This window comes from Pleurodeles waltl, chromosome 2_1, assembly GCF_031143425.1.
Source record: "Pleurodeles waltl isolate 20211129_DDA chromosome 2_1, aPleWal1.hap1.20221129, whole genome shotgun sequence".
In the NCBI taxonomy this organism is placed as follows: Eukaryota; Metazoa; Chordata; class Amphibia; order Caudata; family Salamandridae; genus Pleurodeles; species Pleurodeles waltl.
The window spans coordinates 582,613,728-582,640,845 of NC_090438.1; the positions used below are offsets into that span (position 1 = coordinate 582,613,728).

A 27,118-nucleotide genomic window follows, 5' to 3' on the forward strand; every position below is an offset into this window, starting at 1 on the left:
TCACTGGGAGCGGAATTTTTATCTGTTTGACAGCAGGCAGGAAAACAGATGAAATAATTGCTTCTGCATGCAGGGAACAACACTTTTTGCAGCTTCCTGCATGCGGCAGCAATGCTAGCCCCCGCTGGAGGCAGGGAGCCAGCAGGGACCACAGAGACATTAAGGCTCCCCCTGTGGTCCCCAACACTGCACCATGGGTGCCCTCAGGTGGGGTCATGGCACCCAGCAACAAGTAGCTGGGCCCCTGGGGATGGAGTCCCCGGGGTAAAAATAGGCCTGGGGGGTGGGGGGGGGCGCGTGGCCCCCTTCTACTAATTGGCCAGGCCCTGGGGGATGGGTACCCGGGTCCAAAACTGGCCTGGTGAGGGGCCCGTGTGCCCCCTCCTCCTTGCATGAATTGGCCGATGGGACCCCATGGCCAAAACCAGCCTAGGGAGGGGCCGTGCTGCCCTCTCCCCTTTTAATAATCCCAGGGAATGGGGTCCCCAGAGATTTAATTTGCCTGTGGAGGGGTCTCTGTGTCCCCCTCCTTGGTTTCCTACATGTGGGGGGTGGGGTATTGGGCCTGGCTGCAGGCCAGGCCCTGAAGCCGTTACTCCGCTAAAAGTGCAACAGTGGAGGCATGTGCCTGCGGTGGGCTGGCTGCAAGGCCTGGCCACAGGCCAGGCCCTGCGGCCAACCGGTGGAGGGTGTTGGATCAATGTAAGATAATTAAATATTACTTAATTAAAAAAAAAATCCTTGGAAAAAACCAAAGGTCACAAGGCGATTATAGATAGGAAATAGAATCAAAAACCCTAGAAATTCACGTAAAAGAAACCAAAGGTTACAGGGACGTTATAGTTAGGTTTAGATTTTACATATACAAAACCATATAAATTCAACGTTTATAGTTATATTTATCTCAGGAAATTATAACTTGTAGCCTAATGTAACTATAACTCGTGCCCTTGCCATGCACTGCTTTGTACCCCACATATTACATCAGTAATAACATCTTCTGTAACATAATTTATAATATACCTGCAACATTTGCACCAAAAAAAAAAGAGAAAGCTGTGCGTGGCAGGGGCGCAAATTATAGTTACCTTAGGGCATGCGTTATAGTTCCTGTAGATAAGTATAACTATAGCTGTTGAATTTCTATGTTTTTATGCGTGTAAAATCTGGACTTAACCATAACGTCCCTGCAGCCTTTGTTTTTTCAGTAAATATGTACGTAACATGCTCAGTGCATGCTGAGGTACAACATTTTCTTTTTTTCTTGCAAAATGAACGCAATAATGCCCAAGAACATCTACAGAGGGCTCCTCCTCTAGTTCTTCCTCTGTGGTAAACTCCCATTCCCTGGCCAATAAGCAAGTTACGCTGGCCTGTTAGGAAGCAGGTTTTCTTGGGTGGCTCTGCTGTGTCAACCAGGTGACTGTTAGATCCTAGCTAAGGGTCTGATTTAGAGTTTGGTGGGCAGGGTACTCCGTTACAAACGTGATGGTGTCAAACCATGGTCCACTTTCTTTGGAGATGGGAGGACCTTAAGTTTCTCCAATGCCCTAAAAAAGTAGGGGCCACCAGAAGAAGAAAATTACACTGTCTGCCCTACTTAGGGTGGACAGTGTAATGTATTATTTTCCTGCTTGTCACAGCCAGGAAATACCTAGCGGTGACAGAAAAAGAAAACAAATGATCATCAGACCCTGGAAGAAAAACTCCCAAGGTGTGGGGGTTAGTAGCATTTTGTTTTTATTTTTCTGGAGCAAACTCCAGCTTTGGGACTAAAGCAAGCCTTAAGTCCAAATGACTGTGGCACATGTGTTCCCTAGGTGGACTTGACGCACTGTGTCCCCATGTGTTGAGAAGATTTATTATGAAATGAGAGTCAACAATATTAATTTCAGGTCTATTACATAGCACTGGCCTGAATACTACTCTTAATTTTTAGAGGCTTAGTCAATCTTGCTTTTTTAAATTTTAAGCAAGGCTCTTTTTTGATCGGAGGCTGTCGGGTTTCTAGTAGCAAACCTGGAATCATGTAGTTATTTTATTGACCATTCAGCTGTGTTCTGACTTATTTTTAGTGATCTTTCAGAAACTCACGTTTTCCTTCCATGGCCGCATATCTGTTAACTAATCATTAGTAATGGTGTGTCAGATTAAATACGGTTAGAATGCCTCATTGTTCGGGCGTCAAGATGGCGGTCGCACTCTGAGAGTGCTCTGGACCCCTCCGTCATCCGCCCATAGCTAACGCGGTTTTGCCGAGCGAGGGATGCCGTTTTGACTCTCCCTGTGATCCCTGGATCCCGAGGAGCCGGTTGAGGTGAGCGGTTGCGAAAGGCAGGCTCCGATCTAGCGCCGCGGCCCGACCGGCCCCGAGGGGAAAGAAAAATAAAATGGCGGCTGGGATTGAGTTCCCGCGGCTGATTCGGCTCCGACGCTGTTGCCCTTCCTGATGCGACGGCGCCGGACTGAGGGTGCTTCACGAGCCCTGGAGGGCACTGGGGTCGCGCTCCGCGTGTGGAGCCCCGCGGACTGAAGAGACAGTGCTGTCCCGGCCCGAGAAAAAGGCCCTGCGTTAGCGGGGCCGCCCCTAGGTGCCCACGCAGAGGCACCGGTGTAAAAGACCCGCGGGGCCCCGCCGGACTGGAAGCACACCGGGAGCCCTGGAGGGCATTGGGGCCGCGCTTCACACGCGGAACCCCGCGGACTGAGGGGACGGTGCCGCCCCGGCCCGGGGGAGGGGCCCTGCACCGAAGGGGCAGCCCTTGGGTGCCCACACAGAGACATCGGCGAAGAAGCTCCGCGGTGCCCCGTCGGACAGGGGGTGCACCGGGAGCCCTGGAGAGCGCTGAGGCCGCGCCCCGGGCGAGAAGTCCCGCGGACTAGAGGAGGCAACACCGCCCCGGCCCAAGAAGAGGGGCCCTGCGCCAACGAGACCGCCTCTGGGCGCCCACCCGAATCGTCGGTGGAGAGGACCCACGGAACCCCGCTGAAGGGAGGCGAGACATTGTTGGCATAAAGTGGAACGGCGTGACAGTGGCAAGGAGGATGCCCACCCGCGGCTCCCATTCCCTCCCCCCACCCCGGTGCCTTGATTGACTTAAGGTGAGGGCCGAGGGCGTGTGGTGTGCCTGAGTCGTGCGGGGGATCGGAGGTGACCCCATTAGAGGCGCGGAGGTGCCTCGGGGGTGGAGAGGTGGGAGGGAGAAGAGACCTGGAGAAAGAGACACTCACCCCCCGCTCCCCCCCCCTTCGTCAATTTTCAAGCAGCTATTGACAAACGGGCCGATGGGCCGAATTCGCCCTCCCCAACGGGGCCCCTGACCTGAATAGGTCCGCAGCAGACCACCAACGCGACTAAAAACAGGCCGTGAACCGACCTTGGGACACTGCGACATCCAGGGGGGACTGGATCCTAGGTCGAAGTGCCTCCCTCCTTCTCTCTCATCCCTCCCTACGCAAAAGGTGTCATGGGAAAACTGCCGAGGGGAGACCAACGAGCCAGACCCCCAAGTGGAATCGTCGGGGAGGGTGTCCACGCGGAGCCCACGGAATCACAAACGGACCTAGAAGAGGCTTTGAGCCCGCCTTCCTGGCCTTCATGCAAATAGTACTGAGAGCATCCGTACCTGCCCGTGGTGGCGGGTCCCCGCCGGTGTGAGCCACCCCGCGGATTCCCAATCATAACAAGTGAACCGAGGCCCAAGATTTAAATCAAAACACTGCAAGAATTAACCTATCTGACTCCCCCCCCCCCCTCCTGCGCCACGATGGGGAGAGATAAGGCGAACAGACAACCTCCACCCTCTCAGCAGAAGATCGACCAGTTCACGACGCCGACAGGACAGCGAGGAGAGGGGGACACGGCTAGTGGGGGCCCGGCGCCGGACGGAGTGAACGCCATCCTCCAGGCAATCCAAACTTCGCAATCCGCTGTAGAGCCCAAAATCGGGGAAGTACGGGAGGATGTGGGCCTTGTTAGGCAGGACCTCAGAAACGCAGTGAACCGGATCACTGAGGTCTAGGCCAGAGTCTCCCAGACTGAAAGCGACCTAACCGACTTTAAGGCCAAGGTAGCCCAGCTGCTGACTCGATCCGGAGAGTTGCACCGCCGCGCAGAGGACGCGGAGAACCGGTCAAGACGCAACAACCTGCGTTTCATTGGATTTCCAGAGGGCATAGAGGACGGCGGAGCCTCTGAATTCCTAGAGAATTGGATCAAAACCTGGATGCCGGATCAGTCCCTCTCGCCCTGGTTCGTGGTTGAACGAGCCCACAGGGCACTTGCCCCTCACCCCCCCCGGGCGGCCCAAAACGCCCGATGATTGCTCGCTTCCTTAACTTTAAAGACAGAGATAACATCCTCAAGGAGGCTAGACATCTGGAAGATCTTCACTGGGAAAACTATAAAATCCTAATCTTCCCGGACTACACCCGTGAGGTCCAGACCCGCCGTCGCTCATATGAGCATGTTAAACAAAAACTTAGAGCAATGCAGCTTTCCTACATGCTCCTCTTCCCCGCAAGACTCAAAGTCCTCTTGGCCGGGAAAGCACATTTTTTTGAAACACCTGAAGAGGCGTGGGACTGGCTAACGGAGGAGGGCGTTGGAGCCCGGAGGGGCCCCCCGGGTCCTGCTGAAAAGACCTCCCGGATGGGACCCCCCCTCCCGGAAGGGCCCCGGAGGAGCCGGAGATGCACCAGGTCCCGGAGGGGGGGGGGAAGAAAGATCCAGACACTCTTGTGGACAATGAGGCGGCCCGGAACTTAGACTCACAGACCGAGGGAGGTGCGGACCCTCCCGAGCCTCAGGCCTCTGCCCAAGCGATGGACGATGGCCGCTTGAGCCAGTCCCCGGCACTTGATTAATACTGCCAATGAAACATACTTGACCCCTGCTGGAGGACCTCTGGGGGGGGACCCGAGTTGTTCAACTTTTAAGATACCGGCCCCTTGGGGGCCGCCGTTGGTCACATTGTGCCCCTCTGGTGCGCGGTGCCTGACCTCGACACAAAGCCACTAATTGCAATTGATCCGGTTAAACGGAGGGGTCCACCACTCCACCCCAATGATAGTCCTACTGGCTATCTGGTTTTGGTTGGGTATTTGGGCGACAGATGCTTCCGGGGTGGGAGTATGGGGAGGAGGGCGTTTAGGGGGGTGGGGGGGGGTTTGAAACCAGTTTAAAGCCTAGCGAGTCGCTTAACCTCGTTTGTTATTTCAATGTCTCACTGTTAAGTTCAAAACAGCCGTCCCTAGATCCACAGCCAGACACCCAACTTGGTACAATACTTATGCAACCCACGCTTGGCATACATTGACTCAGGTCCTCTCCTGGAACGTAAACGGCCTGCTAGACAAGATCAAAAGGTCAGCAGTATTTAGCACTCTTCGCAGATATTCCCCCTCAGTGTTTTTTTTTGCAAGAAACTCACCTCCTCGGGACTAGATGCCCCATGCTTATGCGAGGAGGGTATGATGGAATATACCACGCGGGCTTCTCTAGAGGCTCCAGGGGAGTGGCCATCCTACTCCACCGCTCCCTACCCATGGTGATTACAGGCACGCAATCCGATCCACAGGGCAGATTCGTAGTGGCCACAGGGACGCTCCACAGGTCGCCAATAAACCTTGTTTGTGTGTACGCCCCTCCAGCGGGACTGGACACCTTCCTACTCTCGCTCCGACGCGTGACGGCGGACCTCCCCAAGGGGGCCACCCTGTTGGGAAGAGACTTCAATGCCGTTCTCGACCCTAACCTGGACGTGTCTGGCGGGGCCACCGCCAGTAGATCCAATAGGGCTTCGGCCCTTAATAGCTGGGCCGAGAGCCTAGGCCTATGTGACGTATGGAGAACCTGGCACCCCAGGGAGCGGCAATACACGCATACATCAGCTGCCCACCAAACGCAATCCAGAATAGATTTTATATTGATGCCCGCCACGGACCTCCCGAGCGTTACGGGGGCAGAGATACTCCCTCGTGGAGTCTCAGATCATGCTCCAGTACGTGTCTGTTTGGGCGGAACAGACCCTTCTAGGCGCCCGGTGTGGCGCCTGAATGCCTGGTATTTGCAGGACGAAGACTATACCCACGAGGTCAAGACTCACCTTACCCAATACTTCGACCTGAATACGGGATCAGTCCAGTCTCCAGGAACACTATGGGCAGCATGTAAGGCCACCCTTAGAGGGCAAGCTAAATACCTCCTCCGTTCCCGCTAACAGGACCGAAATTCTCAGGTCTCTAGGCTGGAGGCCAAGGCCTTAAGACTGGAGTACCAACAAGCGACCTCGCCGTCTGCCTCTACCACGAGGCAGCTGACCTTAGTCAGAGGCGATATGAAACATATAATGCTAGAATCGGCTAAACATATCTGGAGAGCTTCCGCGGCCCGAATATGTGGCTGGGGGGACAAAAATGGGAAGCTTTTGCATTGGTTGGCCACCCGTCCTCTGGCCAACAGAGTTATTCCGGAGATTTTAGATGCCTCGGGCACCCTCACCAAAACACCTATTGATATTGCGCAGAGTTTCGCCTCGTACTATGCCCGCCTATATGCAAGGCACCCCCACCCGACCATTGAGAGAGAGGCTCCCCTTCTAAACGACATTACCCTTCCTAAGGTCTCCTCGGAGACAAGAGACAGACTAGATGAAACTATTAGCCTCGAAGAAATCACCAACGCGATCTCCAGCCTGGCATCGGGTAAGTCCCCCGGTCCTGACTGTTTCCCAGCAGAGCTATACAGGAAATGCAGTGACATTCTGGGTCCACATCTTCTTAACATGTACGAAGAGGCTGAGAGATTGGGCCGCTTCCCCATTGGGATCGATCAAGCCACAATTGTAGTGATCCCCAAAACCCAACCCCCATCACGACATTGTTCGGCGTACCGGCCCATCTCACTCTTAAACACTGAAGTCAAGGTGCTCTCTTCGATCCTTGCCTCTAGATTGAAAAAAGTAATGCCCACTCTGGTACATCCTGACCAATGTGGCTTTATGCCCACCCGCAGCACCAGACACTGCATTAGGCGGCTACCCCTGGCCCACCACAAGACCCTGTCGCACAAACCCTTGGCACTACTCCTACTCGATTTTGAGAAAGCCTTTGACACAGTGGACTGGTCTTACCTCGAACAGGTTCTGCAAAGAAACGGGCTCGGCCCCAAATTTCGAAACCTAGTGAGACTCCTATATTCCAGGCCGACAGCCTGAGTCCAGGTGAACGGAGTGGTTTCCGATCCATTCCCCATTGGCCGTGGAATCCGACAGGGATGCCCACTATCTCCCCTGCTTTTCGCATTGATAATAGAACCCTTAGCGATAATACTCCGAGGAGACCCATTGATCGAGGGCTGGTCCTGGCCCACCTGCTTAGAGGATCGCGTGGCGTTATACGCAGACGATGTCCTCCTATACATTTCTAATCCGGCCAAAAGCGGCCCCCGCGTGCTAGAAATCCTAAGCCTCTTTGCGGAGGCCTCGGGATTGATCCTAAATCCCACCAAGTCCCTACTGGTCCCCCTGCATCGCTCCAGGGACAATGTGGACTGGCAGCGAAACATTCCAGTACGAAGAAACAGTTTTAAATACTTGGGAATACACATCTCATTCCTCCCCGAATTGACATGGGAACTTAATATTACGCCGTTAACTAGGAAAATCAAGACTGATCTCCTACGCTGGAAGACCCTCCCCCTTAACCTGCTCGGCAGAATAGCGCTTTACAAGATGATGATCCTCCCTAGGCTCCTCTACTTATTGCAAAATTTTCCGTTCCCCATACCCATAAAATGGTTCAGGGAAATGGACTCGCTGGCGCGCCAATTTATATGGAGCGGAGCTCGCTCACGACTGGCGCTCAAAACTTGCCAAAGAGATGTATACGAGGGGGGCTTAGGCATGTCCAATGTCCACTTTTACTACCTTGCGACGCAACTACTTGTGATTAACGACTGGGTGGGGGGTGGGTGGTCAGACCCGGCATACCGGTTGGAACTTCAGTCCATGGGCTATCCTCGGATCTTTGGCACCCTCTACGGAGGTCCGATCTCTCAAGACGTCCCGGACGTAACTAAGGTGATTTTACAGGGATGGCAGACTGCTCAGAGGTTGACGCGGTGGCGGGGGCATCTCACCCAGCAAACCCCGTTATGGCATGGGAGACACTTGGCGCAGGTGGCGGGCTTGGAGGGTTTTCGAAACTGGGACAACATAGGTATCTCTACTCTGGGGGACGTCTGGAGAGGGTCGTACATGCGATCCTTTGAGGATCTCCAAAAAATGTTCTCCCTGAATAAGACACAGTTCCACAGATATCTCCAGCTCCGACACGCCCTACTAGCACATGTCCGAATGGGAGAAGCCATACCCGAGCACAGTCCTATGGAGGCTAAGGTGCTGATGGGGGGCCTGGGTAGGGGAGGTGTTTCCCAGATATACCGTGCCCTGGTCACCGGCACCCCGGGTTCTCTGGAGGGGCTCCGCCGAAGGTGGGAGGGATGGACGGGCCCCATGGAGGAGATGGACTGGGACGAAGCATTGATGGCCCCGCGCGCCCTAGCGATGGCTACATGCCTCCGATTGATACAAACATATTATCTTCACACAGCCTATCTCACACCCGTCAAACTACACAGAGCGGGCTTACGCCCCACAGCGGAATGCCCTCGCTGCAGAAGCCCTACAGCCGACTTTTTCCACATGGTGTGGACCTGCCCAGTCATGGTGACATACTGGGAGGCTGTTTTACAGGAAATCTCCGAGGTCCTACTGGAAGACATAGAGAGGAAACCTCTGCCCCTCCTACTGGGATCATGGGCGACACTGGGTTGAGGAGACCAGACCGAGCTTTCCTTGGGGTGGCGTGCCTGGTGGCCAAGAGGGATATAGTGGCGGGCTGGAAGGCTATAAGTGCCCCAACACTGACTAAATGGAGAAGAGGGGTAGACTGGTGTGCGCAGAGTGAAAAACTTGTATATGAGGCCAGAGGCTGTCCAAACAAATATAATAAGATATGGGGGAAGTGGGAGGCTGCAGCAGGTCCTTAGATTAAACAAAGTATAACCACCAATTATATTGTACTGTCTGGGAGTATGGGCTCAGCTGTTGTTAGATCCGGTTACATGTATGTATCATTGTATTCACCCTTTTTTCTTTTTGCAAAATAATAAAAAGTCTTTATCAAAAAAAAAATAATAATAATAGAATGCCTCATTGTGAAAGCTCATTTGACGCATTTAATATTAATATTTTTGCTATGCTTATTAGGTTTGCGTGATTTGTTCAGAAAAAAATGTTAAATGTTGGTTTGCTTTTTGTACAATATAAAGAGACCTTTCACAAATGACCGAGCCAGACTAGGATAGTTTACAATTTAATCGGTCCGACCTTGTTGGGGGAGAGATTTTCTACTATATCCCTCAGAGAAAGCAACATATAACTCGAACCTTCACGTTATGCTTGTCTGATGTTCTGTGTAGAGACTGTCCCTAGTGTTTTCCTATTTATTGTCACATAAATAGTTTCAACACATAAATCAATACAAAGTAACAGTAACACCAGGTACATTTGGACATGAGCCGTTTTGGTGGAATGCTTAGAAACGATGGGATTGGGTGGGTGGTGAGTGTTAAAAAAAAAAAAAAATGGCAGTTCAATACTTAAGTTCATCGCATTTACACAAATACAGATTTGCAGTGGTAAATTGGGATGGAATTAATTAAAATTGTTACTGCTGAATGAGGTTCTCCTTGGGAATAGGTTTGCATCAAGGCAGCAGAGAGACTGACCAGATTCCCACTGAAAAATGTTCCATTGTATCCTCCACAGTTCTTGAAAGGATCACAGCCTCAATGCAGCACATGAAGGTTTGGACGTTGCACGGTGTTGTTGTCAAGCATAGGTTTGCAATAGGAATGTAATGCCTCGGGGCTACAGAAAGGTAGTTCGGGGAGAAAACACTTATGACCTAAAATACCAGAATCAATAATTTGTGTAGAGCCCTCTTTTTAGCTGTCAGCCGTCTGGCTTGGTGACAATACTCTGAGATAGAAGTGATATCTGTGGAGACTGTAGAAAGTTTTTGTAGTAAAATTTAGAAATGTATCTAAATGCAAAAAGAATATAGGGTTAGACCTCCTGGTAGAGCGTTACAGTAGTCAAGTTTACTTGGAAACACACAAGGAGAGTCGGGTTTTGTGTGTATGTAAAGAAATGCTGGAGACTACTTTTGTGTACTCACAGATAAGTCTGGCGGATGAGAATGTTTCTATGCGCATTGAAGGTTTCTGCTCAGGATGTTGTGGTTGTGGTGTCTTCGCGGAAATCGCTGGGAAGGGGAGGCAGGTGCAGAAAAGGCAGTAAAATTATTGTTGTCTGTCTTTGAAAAATTCAGCATAAGACATTGGACAGCCATCTAGTGGCTGATGGTTATTAGGCAGTTGGGGCCATATGTACGAAAGCTTTTTCCCATAGACACAGAATGGGTAAAATCCTTTCGTACATCTGGCCCATAGAGGTCTGTGTCAGAAGGTTGTTAGTTAAAGTAGAACACAATAGTAAGATTTGGGTGTTTTCTTCATTGAGATGATAGGAAAAGCAGAAAAAAGTGATGATGTTGCTAAGGGAAGCGGAATAGAGTAAGAGGCTCTACATAAAATATAAATTAAGTAAAATAATACATAACACTTCTCCCATTAACCTTTTTGCTACACTGCATTGTGGTTATTGTTACATGAAGGTACAAGTTCTGGTTTTAAATAATGTTTAATAAATAATTATGGACAGGGTGTACTCATAACTTCTAGAGAAATGATTGACGTATATTGTTGACAGTACCATGGTTGAAATCGGTTTAAAACCTGATATGTTTGTGGTGACCATAATTCCAGAAAAGGTAAAAGTAGACAGAGGGGCTCATTACGATTGTGGTGGTCTATAGACCTCCACACTCACGGTGGCAGTCTGGACCGCCGCCAGTGCAGTGGTCTGACCACCACATTACAACCCTGGCCGTTGGACCTCCAGGGAACTGCCAGCTCCACCAGGATCTTGGGCCCTTGCGATCTTGCGGTGGCTGAGGTCCTAATCCACCCGGGCAGCGCTGCAAGCAGCACCCTGCAGGCGACAGCATTGCCACCGGCTTGATTATGAGCCGGAGACAATGCTGTAGCTTGTTTACCGCAAACCTTAGGTTTCTGCCCAGTACCTAGCAGGAAACTCATAATAGCTCCGGCAGGGAGGTCACCCCATAGACGGCGGCCACCCTGTCAGGAGTTTGGTGGACAGAGTTTTCCATCTGCCAAACTCTCTACACAGAACATCAGACAAGCATAACGTGAAGGTTCGAGTTATATGTTGCTTTCTCTGAGGGATATAGTAGAAAATCTCTCCCCCAACAAGGTCGGACCGATTAAATTGTAAACTATCCTAGTCTGGCTCGGTCATTTGTGAAAGGTCTCTTTATATTGTACAAAAAGCAAACCAACATTTAACATTTTTTTCTGAACAAATCACGCAAACCTAATAAGCATAGCAAAAATATTAATATTAAATACGTCAAATGAGCTTTCACAATGAGGCATTCTATTTATTTTTATTTTTTTTGATAAAGACTTTTTATTATTTTGCAAAAAGAAAAAAGGGTGAATACAATGATACATACATGTAACACATCTCCTCAGTGCCTTGTCTGGTTTTACACCTTTAACTTGCTTATATAGGTTCTACCACTATTTAACTAAGCTGTGATTGAAGAAGATGGTATGCAGGGATTACATACATTTGCAATGTGAGTTTGTCACTAGCTTGTTTTATTTATCAGATACCAAGTCCTGGCTGTTGCAGCGGATGCTGATACACGGAGGGAGGTAGAACAGCAGAAACTTGGCTCTGGAAAAAGGCTAGTGGTGAGTACTGCTTGGCCGTTTTTTTTCTCCCTAGAATAATTTGAAAATGTAAAAATGTATTTACAAAACTAAACATTTGTCACTTCCTGAAATGAGACACTGAATTTAAAATTCATTGTTGTAGTTTTTTTAGATCGTATGCCACGTACACACTAGTACGTCATGAACTAGAAATCAGGTTAATAAGGAAATTAAATCTGCAAATCCTAATTACAGTAGCAGTGTCAATGGTCTCTGCTTGTGCGATACAATTGTAATAAGTATATTGAATCAAGGGAGCACTGGCATTTATTTATTGCAGTAACTAGAGAAGTTAATGATTTTAACAAACAAACCAAAATGCTTATAGAAAGGCGCTGATAAAATAACAGGGTGAAATGTATCAGAACAAAATAATAATATTATGCAAATTGTTACCCAACAGCCGGTTTAATTCACATTGATTTAGTTCACTGTCCTTCATTATCTGCTGGCTCCCCCCCCCCCTCCCCCCCCCCCTATGGTTTAAGGTACAGGAATAAAGATTTTCAAACGGTTATTGGTAAAAGTAAATAAGGAGATGTAGTTCAGCTATATCTAAATACATTTACAGGCTTTTGTGCAGGATGCATTTCAAATAGTGTTACGAATGTCTGGGAAACATATATACATAAATACATACATACAGTGGTATGCATGTATATATACACAATACCTGCAAACTCGTTCTCAAAACACCATACACCAGCACTTTGGAATAGTTGCAAACACAAAGAATCTGTCACCGACAATCAATCGGCACTAGCTTTTTTTCATTTTAGTTAAAAATGCAAAATAATATTGGCAGTGATAAACGGCAGAGGCAATACGTTTCAATGGTATAGTGCAATTGAATACATTATATAATCAACTAATTACGTCGCCTAACTCGTATTTGCTGATCCTTTAATGTTCTTGTGTTTTCATGTATATGCTTGGACATGACTTTAATAAAAAAATATTTGGTATGTTAACACATGTAAAAAAAACATACCTTAGAATTCCCATTTGGGCTTTGGTTGGTGGGCAGTGATATAAGAACCCATGAATGCCATTCACAGCCGTTTTTAATAAGTAGGTCGTAAAATATCAATATACCGGTCAGAAGCACATAGTTCAAGGCTTATCTATACACATAAATCTCTCCATAAGTTGTGTAGCTGATACCATGCAGGCCAGGGGAGAGAGTGATTGGGATGTCAAGATGCCGCATTGTATCTTTTACAATTAACATGTGTTTTAAAGGTTCACTTTAGAGACTTAGGGCCAGATGTATCAAAGGGTTTTACCCATTCTGTGTCAATGGGAAAATGCTTTGGTACATATGGCCCCAAGTCATTACTTGGCATGAAGACGCCTCGCCTCTCATAGCTGTGAATGCCGACTCCTCATCACTATGTTTGTTCACGACAGATAACGTCCTCGTACGCTGCTGTTACGTCAGCGCGCCCTTCTTCCGTCACTATGCAGCATCATCAAAGCCTTGTGTCCTCTTTCCAGCTGCTCACTATTTCTATGTTCGTTGCAATGGAGAAAACCGTTTTACACCGATAAAAATGTGTAGGCGTGCCATCGCTATATCTCTAACTAGGTACGCTGTAGCCAGCAAGTTTGCTAAATTACATCCAGACGCTAACCTCATTTCATATTAATCTTCCACCATGCAAAGTAAAGGCCAAATATTTTGTCAACAAACCCTATATTTGAGTAGCCACAATTTATTCATTTCGCTTCATCCATATATGCTGTGATTTAAAAATAAATAGAAAAATGCTACAAATGTTTAATTTGTCAATCCAGGAAGCACTTCGTGGTGCAGAAATAGTATATTAAATCTCCATAGTTTGAATAAGAATTCATAAAGAAGGGGTTAGAAATAGGATAATTTAAACTAGGTGAAATGCCTTATTGCAAAATTACAGTGTTCGGGCCCTGTTGTAATTGCAGCAGATAGATGTCTCTTTCAGATTCACACAACATCAGCTTGTGGTGTCTTGCCTCCTATCATGTTTCCACGGAATGTAATTCATGTTCTCCGATATACTCGAAAGTCATGAGGGAGTGGGAGACCTATGTGTTTTTGGCAAAGGTATGCAAGGGCAAGCCAAAGTGTTCTCCTTACCTTCCAGTTAAGTCTCCTAATCAGGAATTACCTCCCAAGAGTGCTTTCCAATAATAAGGAGAAATCCACTGCTTCCTTTAGGAAATAATCCCATTTTCAGGACTGTTCAGAGTCATGGTGCTGTTGCCAAATGCCTGGCGTTTTCATTTTCCTTGGAAAAGCTTGCAGGGCTGGCAAAAATCTAGCTAAAATTCCCTGTTAAATCTGTCAACCTCTGTAGTTTGATGCCTACCATCCATCAATTTTAGATATCTTTAGGTAAGTTCTGGTACCCAATGGGACACTGTCCCGAGTGGACCATCTCTTTGGAGTGACTCTAGCAGGTCTGAGTGCAACAACTGAAACAACAGAGCACACTGTTCAGAAATATATAATTCTACTCACACCCAATGAGGGGAGAACTACCAGGTCACCTAGGCACTTGATTGCTTAGAAACAAGAGCCCTCACCCACCCATTGGTGGCATGCTTCATCATCAGGCCTGCTCCTCATTGGGCCGGTGCTGCAATACCCGATGGGCCCTGTGCTGGGGCTCTGTGTCAGAGATTTTTATTTTTTTAATGCAGATGTCACCTACAGGGACATCCTAAATCCGGTACATATGTGTGGTGAAGGACTGGAAAGTGAGAGATTACAAATAACTTTAGGCAATCTGAAGAGGTACTTTATTATAACCCAGAGTGTTTATGTCAAGGTTAAAAACAAAGGGAGGGAGTCATGGAATGTAATGTTCCTACCCTCTCTAAGTGAAACTGTGTAAAAAAAAAAAAAAAAAGACTACAGTCTACTTGTCGACATGTTGCACGCCTTTTGCATCCTAGCGGATAGAGCAGCGTATCTTCAGGGCCATCAAAGCTATATTAGCATTTAGTCCTCACTGTTAGACAAGTAAGTGTACAGTCAGTGTCTGAATATGTCGTGCAAGTATAAATTACACTAGTATATAATTTCCCTAATTGGGATGACCTGGAACAAAACACAAAAACAAATAGACATGAAGACAATTTTGTATAGTCACTAAACAACTTGTGACACTCAAAATCAGTGTCTTCATGCACACACTCTGTGAGTGAACACTACTAGTGAAGAAACCATCAAACTCATGCTGAAATAGCAATGCACTATGTGATGTAGCACGCGGAGAGGAGATCTTACCCTCCCAAGGTAAGGAAAAGCCCCCTTGAAAATTCACAAGCCATTGAACAGCTGCAAAACATCAATGGATATAAATTGATTAAGCGTTACACACAGGTACAATCAGTGCGTATGGAAAAAGTAATTCAATAAATGTAACATAGCATTACTTTTTGTAAATAAGGTAAACAAAAATGGCAAAGTCCAGGCTCGACACGTTTTCCTGGAGACAAATAGTGTCAGTTATGCCTCGAACCTCCAAAACATAGGTCATAGGCCTACCTACACTGTGTATTGGCAATGTGCCAAAAGCAAGTAGCGTGGGGATAGTTTAAAGTCATGCACCTTATGAAGCGTTCTAGTTATCAGGAGAAAAAATGTATATCAGATACAGAATTTGCTAATAGAGTGGTGTAATGAGGTGTTATTATTTCCCCTCCACCCCTATCCCCCGCCAATGAGGAAACAAGTTGTGATGTATAATTATAGTGTCTGGGGTTTGAAAAGGCTGTGCACCATTGTCTCTACAGCGAACCACTAAATGTGCATGTGTATTGGTTGGAGCAGTATCAAAGTAGAAATATGTATCAAAGTAGAAGTATGCCGTAATCTGTATAAGGATGGAGGGTAGTTGTAAAACACATATGAACTCAGTCGTTCAAAATCAAAAAAGGCCAGCACATCGTAAGTGGCCCCTTCTTAAGACAGGCCTGCCGTTAATTCATCTCAATCAGTAAACGAAAGGAAATGCTGAAATAATCTGGGTGGCATAAGAAAAAGTCAGAGCTTGCTTTGATGGACAGCCTCTTCCTAAAGTCCAGAAATTTGCTATAAGAGTTATTTGGCCCGATCTGGAGGTCATAACCTTGCTTTGTAGAGATTGACTGTACAAAAGTTGGTGGTTCTGAGGGTGACCATATGTTTCCTTCTCCTTACACAGATGCTAGCCCTTATCGAGAGTTGCAGAATGCAAGTGATCTGGATACCTCTCCTGAAGGGGACATCCCTTATCTCTCTTGGTCTATATCCTTCTTTACCACAATGATGTGTAAAACTGCAGAAACTCTAGGGCTGACTTTGCCCTTGAAGAGCCAAAGTCTAACATTTTTATGGAAATCTTACATCCTACTTCTTCCGCTGCGAAGTGCTTGCTTCATTTTAACAAGGAACTACTGGAACCTGTTGTAGCTGCCTGAAAAAAAGCTCTTCTGTGACCCATTAGTCCACAGACATATTCACTGATGTCGCAGACCTGCTCCAGGTGACTATTTTTCTGTTTTCACAGCTGCTGCAAGGGAGCCTTATGGTTCAGGCTTAATCTTTCAAACTGGACTGTGAGAAAATGCTCCTTTTTTTGCATATTCTTTGCTGATTTTTATTGCTGTTTTTTAGGGACTGCCCCTTTGGTGCTGCTATTCCAAGCTCAGTGTATGTTCTGACCCCTAAAACGTATAAAAATTGTATAATCCCTGATTGGCATAATAGGTCTCCTCTAAGGCCTTAGTGTATTGTGTAAAGTTAAATGTCTCCTGTGGACTGCAGCACTTATTATGCTATCCGTTAGTGTGACGAAGAGAACTTGGTTTCAGGCCAGGCAATGTAACCTGACTGCTGCAGTTTAAACCTACAGCTTGACATGTAAAAATAACCCTTTTGACAGATGAAAACTCTTTCTTTTAAATATTAATGTCACCTGTAAGTAGCCTTGTATCCCATGAGGTAGGGTACCTACTATTTAAAAGTGGGACATGTAGAAAATTTATGTTACACTGTCTCTACAGTAGCAAGCTGTTTTCACGTTGGAAGGCTCTGGTTGGCCTGGGGAAAACGAAAGTGCAGATTAATATATTCATTTTGCTTACTCTGGGATGCAACAAGATAGAGAAATGATTCAAACACTATAACATTTAGAAAGTTACCTCTTCCCTGCCTAAAGCTCCTGGAATCTAATTTGCATTTGCCTGCCAACATCTTAGAGGGTCACAGAACTTATGCTCCTTTCCTTTTGTCAACCTTTTAGTATTCTTCCTGGACAAATTAGTCTCATACACATGCCCAGCCTTCTTGCCCCACGTGGTTTTGGCCTTTCATCTGGCCCAGTCTATCACACTCCCTTCTTTCTTTCCTACTTCTCTCCCAACAAGGGGGAAGAGTGGTTGCTAGACTGGATCTCAGGCATGAGATCGCCTACTACATCAATTGGCGACGACTGGGGAAAATGTGTTCCCAACCACTCTTGCACCGCGGAGGGTAGGATATTTTTAAGGTAAGAAATCTGCAGGAAGATTATGTATGCACCCGAAATATTGTTACTAAAGTAACTTTTTCTTTTTGAGTAGATTGTTTTGCAGGCCTGAGCTGCTCCCACAAGTCTGAGTTTTTTCTGCTGCAGAGTCTAACAACATGTTGGGTTTTGGAGAGGCACAGGGCTTGGTAATGGAATAAAATTATGTTCACATCCACTACCTTATTCTGAGTCCAAAGTGTCACTCCTATTCCCAGTTCCGCCAACCCCCACGCCCCCTCCCAAATCGGCTCTACCATTGGCCAGAACTATCACATCAATATGCTACAATTCTAACAACAGGCTTGATAAGGGTATGCACCATCATGTAGGAGGCCGTGTCTTCAAGTATATACCATGATGCATGGTGTCTGTTGCTGTGAAAAGCTTCGTATAGAACAACAAACGGAGCAGTTTCAAGTCCTGCCACTGAATGATATGTGTATCCTCTGGTCGGGAATAGCTGAAACCCAATAGACTTTGGACCTCATTACAGTTGCAAGCAATGCTGAGCAGAATAGGGAATAATGTGAAGACTTGGTTTTACCTGGTCAAAAAATACATGGATTCCTACTCTGTTCTGAATAATGGCCTCTTATCTGCTTCTTTTCAACAATTTCTTCAGGTCAGGGTATGCGGGGAAGGTGTCCAGGGCGGGGACGGCTGGGGATAGTAAGGGGGAGAGCCTTTCATGCTCCCCCACGCCATAGAGGAGGGCCTGCAGGGGCAGGAGGAGGTCAGGCAGGATGTACGTGCTTGTGTCCGCTGCACCTCTCACGTCCCAGACTCAATATTACTGGCTAGCGCATTCCCCTGATAGATTTGGGCCCAGTGTTCCCACACCTGGTAATCCCGGAGGTGGATAATCTGAGGTACTTGTGTTGAGGGGCTGTCTCTAACAGGGCCATAGAGTAACGGTAACAGAGACACTGTAAACATAACGTTGCCCATTTCATCAATCCTTCGGCTCCTAGAAGTCGTGGCCTACTCTCTTGCACTGCGAGCCCATCCCTACCTTTCTCTTGTTAGATAGGGCACTGTATGTTCTCTGTTTTTGCAGATTATTGGTGAGGTGAGTTACCAGATATATGCTGAAGGAAACCATGGGGCCAAGGTGGTTTAGTGTTAACAATTAGCGCTTGTGTCTGCTGTGAACTACAGATTACAAGTTAGAATTCGGGTACTTTTGATAAATTGGTAAATTGAGCACCCTTGAATTGGGTAGTATTACTGCGCTCAAAGACAACAAGTGTACAAAATGAAGCAATATTATATGTAGCTTCTCAGAAGAACCCTGAATAGTCCATGTTGGCTTTGCACAGCTCGTACCGAATTTTTAAAGCAGCTACTTCTAAAATATGAAAATGTTAGTTAATATGTCATTCTTGACCAGGCAGAATTTTTAAAACATGTACCTCATGTTTTGTGGTTTTCACTTCGCCAGTGGTCATTTCTTACGAGTACCCACTGCCTACCCCCCTCACTTTCTTTAGTGAGACTGGTTTTGCGGTTAGACGCCATCTGTGTGGCAGGCAGCAGCAGTAGCAAGGAAGAGGCCCGGCTTCCAAGGCCGGTGCTGTGGTCTAGGAGCTAGGTAATGGCTGCACAGCTCCCTCCGGTTCTACCCTCACCCTGGGACCCATCTGTTTCATTCAGCAGTGCCACTGACCTGAGCCCTGAAGTCGGAAAGGTCACTGTTTTGTATACACAGCCTGCTTAATGGTGCTTGGAATTCAATTTAGCCCGTTGAGAGAAGGATGCTTAATTACCAGTACTCACCCATGCCTTATCCCTGCTCGGCGTGCAGGCACAATCCCACTGACACCTGAACGCCATGTAAGTAATACCATTATTAAACAATGATATGCGTTTTATACTATTAATAGGAAGCATGGCAGGTACGATGATCGCAATAATGCTACGACCTGTCACAATGATTGTAATAATTACAACAGTGAGATTAAAGAATATATGGTATGAAGTGCCATCTGTTTTACAGGGATATTGCCAGCCCCTGATGAGTTTTGGGGCCAGGTAAGGTTGAAAGCCGTGTTTCTTTATAAAGTGATGAGCTTGGGGCGGCTAGCATACGACACATGGTCACATCAACACCCTCTCCTACCCCTCTTTGTTAAGTCCTCGGCTTGTTCGTTCTGTTAAAATAGATTGTACTGTTCCTTATAATGCAGAATAAAAGATAACCCTATGTGGTTGAAATAAATCTAATGTGTCACGTAACCACATTGTTTTGCATTGATAGTTACATTATGTTGCGCTGTATGCTCCTGAGTCCTGACACGGTTCCGAAGTGTTTTGATGACATGATAAGTATTTTGATGTGATGGCCAATCATACCTTGGTTGATTTGTGGCTAGCCGCTTGCGAGAGGTTGTGATGACTTGAAATGGCTGGGGACTTTCTGCTACAATATGAGGGCGAGCTCACAACCCGAACAGATCTCACACCTCAAACATGTTGCAAGCATACCCGAGTACCAGTGAGCATTAAAGAGCACCAGACGAACGAGTTACTTACCTTCGGTAACGACTTTTCTGGTGGATACATTAGCTACCTGTGGATTCCTCACCTCATGAATACTCCCATGGCGCCAGCATTCGACGGAAATCTTCTTACTAGTCTCTGCACGTCGACGAGGACGTCACTCTAGCCCACGCAACGCCGTCTGACGTCATACAGGCAATAAGAGGTCCTCGACGACGTGCGGACGTCAGTACCAATCATTTTTTTACGTGCATGAGAACAACCAGGCAATGCAATGAAAGAGCAAGGCAACATCCCTTTATATTGTAAAAACACACAACAGTGTATGAATAACTGTAAATCTTTTTATATAAATATATATATAAAACTTTCTCTTTTAAAATATATACACACACCAAGTATATACACAAAGATATATACATATATACATATATATAAATATATTATATACACATCTATTGCACCCTCAAAGACCAAGAGGAGCGCACTCAAGGATTACTTGGTAAGACCAGAAAGGCAACGGGGAGGCGGGTGGGACCGTGAGGAATCCACAGGTAGCTAATGTATCCACCAGAAAAGTCGTTACCGAAGGTAAGTAACTCGTTCTTCTGATGGATACAACTACCTGTGGATTCCTCACCTCATGAATAGAGTCCCAAAGCAGTACCACGCCCGGCGGTGGGTGCCTAAATGGTCAAACCAAGAAATCCTGCAGCACTGACCGTGCAAAATGGCCGTCCCTTCTAACCTCAGAATCCAAACAGTAATGCTTTGCAAAAGTGTGAAGGGACGACCAAGTTGCGGCCTTGCAGATGTCGACCACAGGAACACCCCTGGCCAAGGCCGAAGTGGCCGACTTAGCTCTGGTGGAATGAGCTCTAATGCCCTCAGGAGGATCCTTCTTTGCCAAAGAGTAACATATTTTAATGCAAAGAACAACCCACCTGGATAGTGTTCTCTTGTGGACTGCCTTTCCTCTCCTCTTGCCCACGTATCCAATAAACAGCTGATCCTCCAGCCTGAAATCCTTTGTTCTATCAATAAAGAAGCTCAACGCTCTCTTTGGATCCAGACGGTGCAGTCTTTCTTCCTCTTTGGAAGGATGAGGCGGAGGATAGAACGTGGACAAAGTAATTGCCTGAGCCAAATGGAAGGGTGAAACAACCTTCGGGAGGAAAGCAGCCTTGGTCCTCAACACCACCTTATCCCCATAAAAAGTTGTATAAGGGGGCTTTACTGATAAGGCCTGCAACTCACTCACTCTCCTTGCCGATGTTATAGCTATCAGGAAGACTGTTTTTAAAACCAAATACCTCAAGGCGCAAGAATGCATAGGTTCAAAAGGGGACCCCATAAGGAAAGTCAGGACCAAGGACAAATCCCATTGCGGCATAATGAATGGCTTTGGAGGATATTGATTTAGAAGACCTTTCAAGAATCTGATAACAATAGGGGATTTAAATAAAGATGGTTGGTCTGGAAGACATATGAAGGCTGACAAGGCCGATAAATAACCCTTAATGGTAGCCACTGCACAACCTTTCTGCGCCAGAGATAGAGCAAAAGACAAAACGTCCGATAGATGAGCATGCAAAGGATCAATCTGCCTCTCTCCACACCACGCAACAAATTTAGACCACCTATTAGCGTAGATAGATTTAGTGGAGTGTCGCCTGGCCGCTAATATAACATCCACTACCTCAGGCGGGAGAGAGAAGGAACTCAGGTTGCCCCGTTCAATCTCCAGGCATGTAGGTGCAGACTCTGGAGGTTGGGGTGTAGAACCTGCCCCTGCGACTGCGAGAGGAGGTCTGCCCTGAAAGGGAGACGGAGCGGCGGGCACATTGAGAGTTGGAGAAGGTCGGAGTACCACACCCTCCTTGGCCAATCCGGAGCTATTAAGATTACTAGAGCCCGGTCTTGGCGAATCTTCCTCAATACTCGAGGAATCAAGGGTATGGGAGGAAACGCGTAAAGCAACTGGCCGCACCAGGTTATTTGAAACGCGTCCCCCAACGCTCCCTGCATCGGATACTGAAGGCTGCAGAACAACGGACAATGCGCGTTCTCTCGAGTGGCGAACAGATCTACCCGAGGAAACCCCCACCTCTGGAAGATTAAACGGACTTGATCTGGATGGAGACGCCACTCGTGGTCTGCCGAGAAGTGGCGACTGAGACTGTCCGCACGCACGTTCAAAACTCCGGCCAGATGGTTTGCTATCAAGCAAATCCGATGGTCCTTTGCCCAGGACCATAGTCGAAGAGCTTCTCTGCAGAGAAGGTACGACCCCACTCCTCCCTGCTTGTTTATGTACCACATCGTGGTAGTATTGTCCGTTAGGACCTGTACCGACTGACCACGAAGGGAAGGGAGGAAGGCCTTTAGAGCCAGACGTACAGCCCGTAACTCTAACAGATTGATGTGAAACATCTGTTCCTCTGGAGACCAAAGACCTTTGATCTCCAGATCCCCCAGATGAGCTCCCCACCCTAGAGTGGAAGCATCCGTTATGACTGTGGCCACTGGTGGCGACTGCTGGAACGGCTTTCCTTGTGAAAGATTGTTGCTTGCAATCCACCACTTCAAATCCACAGCAGCATCTCTGGAGATCTTGACAGTACCCTCTAGATCCCCTCTGTGTTGAGACCACTGCCTTCGGAGGCACCACTGAAGAGCCCTCATGTGCCAGCGAGCATGCGTGACCAACAGAATGCAGGAGGCAAAAAGACCGAGCCGACGAAGGACCTTGAGGACTGGAACTACCTCTCCATTTCGAAACATTGGAACCAAATCCTGAATATCTTGAATCCGCTGAGGCGGAGGAAAGGCCCGACCCAATGTTGTATCCAGTACTGCCCCTGTGAACAGGAGGCGCTGAGAGGGCTCTAGGTGAGATTTGGGCTCGTTCACCGAAAAACCCAGGTCGAACAACAACTGGGTTGTTGACTGCAGATGATGCGACACAAGCTCCGGGGACTTGGCTTTGATCAACCAGTCGTCCAAGTAAGGGAATACTGCTCTCCCCTTCCTTCTGAGTTCTGCCGCAACCACCGACATCACCTTCGTGAAGACTCGAGGTGCTGAAGTAAGACCAAACGGAAGGACCGCAAACTGATAGTGTTGCGATCCCACCACAAACCGGAGATACTTCCTGTGTGACTTGAGTATCGGGATATGAAAGTAAGCATCCTGCAAGTCGACAGACACCATCCAGTCTTCCATGTTCAACGCCAAAAGCACCTGTGCTAGGGTCAGCATCTTGAACTTTTCCTGCTTGAGGAACCAATTCAAGATCCTCAGGTCCAGAATTGGTCTCAAACGACCATCCTTCTTGGGAATCAGGAAATACCTTGAGTAAACTCCTCGACCCCTTTCCTGCTCCGGGACCAACTCCACCGCGCCCTTTGAAAGGAGGACTTGCACCTCCTGTTCTAGCAACAGGAGGTGTTCTTCTGAACAATACGAAGGGCGGGGCGGGATGAGGGGCGGGAACTCCCGAAAGGGAAGGGTGTAGCCTTTTCCCACAACACTGAGAACCCAAGTGTCCGATGTAACAGTCTTCCATTTGGTGAGAAAATGCTGTAATCTTCCCCCTACAGGAGAGGAGTGAGTGGGAAATGGTGGAAGCCTAAGGCTGCTTCCCCTGCTGCACCCCGCCAGAGGATGAGGAAGAGGCAGAGTGCTGCTGAGAGGCTCCTCTGGTGCGGACCCTACCTCTCCCCCTGAAAGATCTATAGGGATGGGAAGAAGCAGGTTGCTGATATCTCCCCCGAAAGGAAGAGGAGGAAGAGCCACCCCCAAATCCACGAAACCTCCTGAAGAATCTGGAAGAGGCCGTGGAAGAAGGAGCTTGGAGCCCTAACGACTTAGCCGTGGCCCTGCTTTCTTTAAAACGTTCCAAGGCCGAATCAGCCTTAGCTCCAAACAGTTTGTCCCCATCAAACGGGAGATCCAACAATGTGGACTGTACATCTGCCGAAAAGCCCGAGTTACGGAGCCAGGCCTGTCTCCTTGCCACCACAGTTGTGCCCATTGCCCTGGCTACCGAGTCGGTGGTATCCAGTCCCGTCTGGATAATTTGGGTCGCAGCAGCCTGGGCATTTGAGACAAGATCCAAAAGACCCTGGGGAAGCTCTGTAAACGAGGAGGAAATGTCATCCATCAGAGCATGAATATACCTCCCCAGGATACAGGTTGCATTGGTGGCTTTTAACGCCAGACTGCAGGATGAAAAAATCTTCTTCGACTGCGCCTCTAGCTTCTTTGAATCTCTGTCCCCAGGCACCGTCGGAAAAGAACCAGGCGCTGACTTGGACGAACAGGAGGCCTGCACCACCAAGCTCTCCGGCGTAGGGTGCCTAGATAGGAAACCAGGGTCAGTCGGAGCCGTCCGATACCTCCTGGCCACGGCTCTTTGAGCTGCTGGGGAAGATGCCGGCCTCTTCCACACCTCTAACACCGGATCCAGCAGAGCGTCATTAAATGGTAACAGAGGCTCCGCCGCGGCTGAGGCCGGATGTAACACCTCTGTCAAAAGGTTTTGTTTTGCCTCCACCACCGGCAAAGGCAGGTCCAAAAAACTAGCTGCCTTCCGTACCACTGCATGAAAGGAAGCAGCCTCCTCAGTATATTCCCCCGGGGACGAAAGGTCCCACTCAGGGGAAGTGTCCAGCCCACTGGCCGACTCCAGTCCACGCAGCCCATCACCCGAGTCCTCTAGCTGTCCTTCCTCTAGGGCTCGTTGGTACTCCTGCTCTTCCAATACACGGAGAGCACGTCTCCTTGAATGAAGTCGTTGCTCAATACGCGGAGTCGACAATGCCTCCGCCGAAGTCGAAGATCGGCGCCGATCTTCAGAAGCCACCGACGCCGCATCCGGCGCCACAGGTAACTTCGGCGCCGACAGAAGAGCAACTGCCGCAGATGGACCCACCGGAGTCACAGGCCGAAATCCCGACGTCGACGGGATGGAAATCCCCGGGGCCAATCCTTCTGAAGCCACTGGAGCGGCCACCGGCGCCGACAGTGGCGCCGAACCCACGTTCCCAAACGGGAGAAAGGGCATAAAGGGTGCCGGCCGAAGAGGCGCAGGATCACCCAAAGAAAAGGCCAAAGGCCCAGCCGGAGCACCCCCTGGAGCCATCTGTTGGAAGATGGCATACATCGCATTCAAGAATGCGGAACTATCGGCTCCAGGGGTGGGAAAAGCCGGATACTGGGGTGCCTGTCCCGGAGGCGACCCCGACGCCGGCCTCGGCGTCTGCGCCGGAGAAAACACTTGAGGCTCCAATACCTCAATCACCGACGCCTGTCCAGGTGAAGTTGGAGACGCCGGAGAGGGCAACGGCGTCGAAGGATGCGGCGTAACCGTGGGACTGACCTCCCATGTCTTTCGGCGCCGATCCGGAGACCTAGAGCGAGTCTCCTTTGAATGACGCCGAGATTCTCTACGGCGCCGGGAGTCTCGATGACGCCGATGTCTTGGGGAAGAAGTCTTGTGATGTTTCCCCTTTGACTTGGCCATAAACAGCTTCGCCTCACGTTCCTTGAGGGCCTTTGGATTCATGTGCTGACATGAATCACAAGTCGAGACGTCGTGGTCGGAGCTCAAACACCAAAGGCAATCGGAATGAGGATCCGTCACCGACATCTTGCCTCCACACTCACGACAAGGCTTAAATCCAGACTTCCTCTGCGACATTATTTCCACAGCGAAAGACTACGCAGCAAGATATACACTGTAACCGCAAGAGTAACAGTTGCTCCCTCGAAGATAACCGTTTCGAATGCACGGAAAAAAGGGAACTGACGTCCGCACGTCGTCGAGGACCTCTTATTGCCTGTATGACGTCAGACGGCGTCGCGTGGGCTAGAGTGACGTCCTCGTCGACGTGCAGAGACTAGTAAGAAGATTTCCGTCGAATGCTGGCGCCATGGGAGTATTCATGAGGTGAGGAATCCACAGGTAGTTGTATCCATCAGAAGGTGCTTTCGTTGCGCTGGGTACCACCAGAGTAGCGCCAATGAGTGCGCTAGAGGCACAGCCACATCCACTTTTTAACACCACTCAACAACCAAAACCTGCCACAAACTTTAAACTGGCTCCTCGTATACTGATGAGAAGGAGACACAGATGTGATAATAAAAAGAGAAGGGGTGAGCATGATAAATATTAGACTGAGCCCGGACACTCACTCCACTGCCGCCTTATAGTCTGAGTAAGGATGGAAGAGTACTGTGTCAGGCATGTGAGCATCCAGGTGGCAGCAAATAAAAGGTGCCTCTGACAAGAGCCAACCACTGCATATAGTTAGAAAACAAAGGACAAACTAGTAGTCCGTAAAGTAGAAGAGCAACTGGCGATGGCAAAGATGCAAACTATAACGACACTCCCCCGAAGTGAAGTGCTAGCCCTAGATAACCACCCAGACACTTTGTATTGTTATAGATTAATAGAAATCCCAAGGCTAGAGGAGAATGAGCTGTTAAGGGTATCTAATTGGGAAGATTACGTTTTATAAACAATGGCAAAAAAGGAGACCAGGTAACAGAGAACTCCAGAACTGGCATGAAATTAGATTTCTCTCACCCAAGAATCTTAGTGAAGCCAGGCCTCAAATCAAGGGAACTATTTTTTCAAGCATCACTGAGAGCAACAAGCATTTGCAATGCAATAGGTCTCGCAGAGCTATTGGCATTGTAAATATGATAACTGGAATTTTCTTGCCACATAAATTGGTCAGCCCTGCCTCATAATTTGGTACTTTCCTGCCACACAATTCCAGTGGCCTGGCATATAACTAAAGCACTTCCATTTACCTTTGAAGCGGGCGCCGCAAGAGTGAGTCCCTACATTATGAAACAAACAACTCTCTATGTTCCATATGATTCATATTTAGCTGGTCCTCACATATGTTATTTCTTGCACAGTGTTATGTAACCAAATATTCTTGGTGCTAATGAATTAAACATAAACAAGGAAAAAGGAAACTCACAGGTTTCAATAATTGGTGGTCTTATCTATCATGTTTACTCAGTGGTATATTAGACTAAATGACAGCATGCTTGCGTGCTGCTATGCTCGACCTAAAAACTCTTGAGTTTTGTGTGGGAAACCATCTGTCCCGGTGCTGACATTCATTTG

At 48.0% G+C, this 27,118-nt stretch overlaps 1 protein-coding gene across 4 annotated transcripts in view; it reads left to right on the forward strand.

Annotated features, from left to right (window-relative positions):
- The window catches only part of BBS9 (Bardet-Biedl syndrome 9), a 1,749,160-nt gene that overhangs the window by 291,975 nt on the left and 1,430,067 nt on the right, over window positions 1-27,118 (forward strand). For all 4 annotated transcript variants that reach the window (XM_069215484.1, XM_069215483.1, XM_069215485.1 and 1 more), the window contains exon 7: window positions 11,827-11,911. In XM_069215484.1, the coding sequence (XP_069071585.1) occupies window positions 11,827-11,911 (85 nt within the window). The remainder of the gene's footprint in view (window positions 1-11,826; window positions 11,912-27,118) is intronic.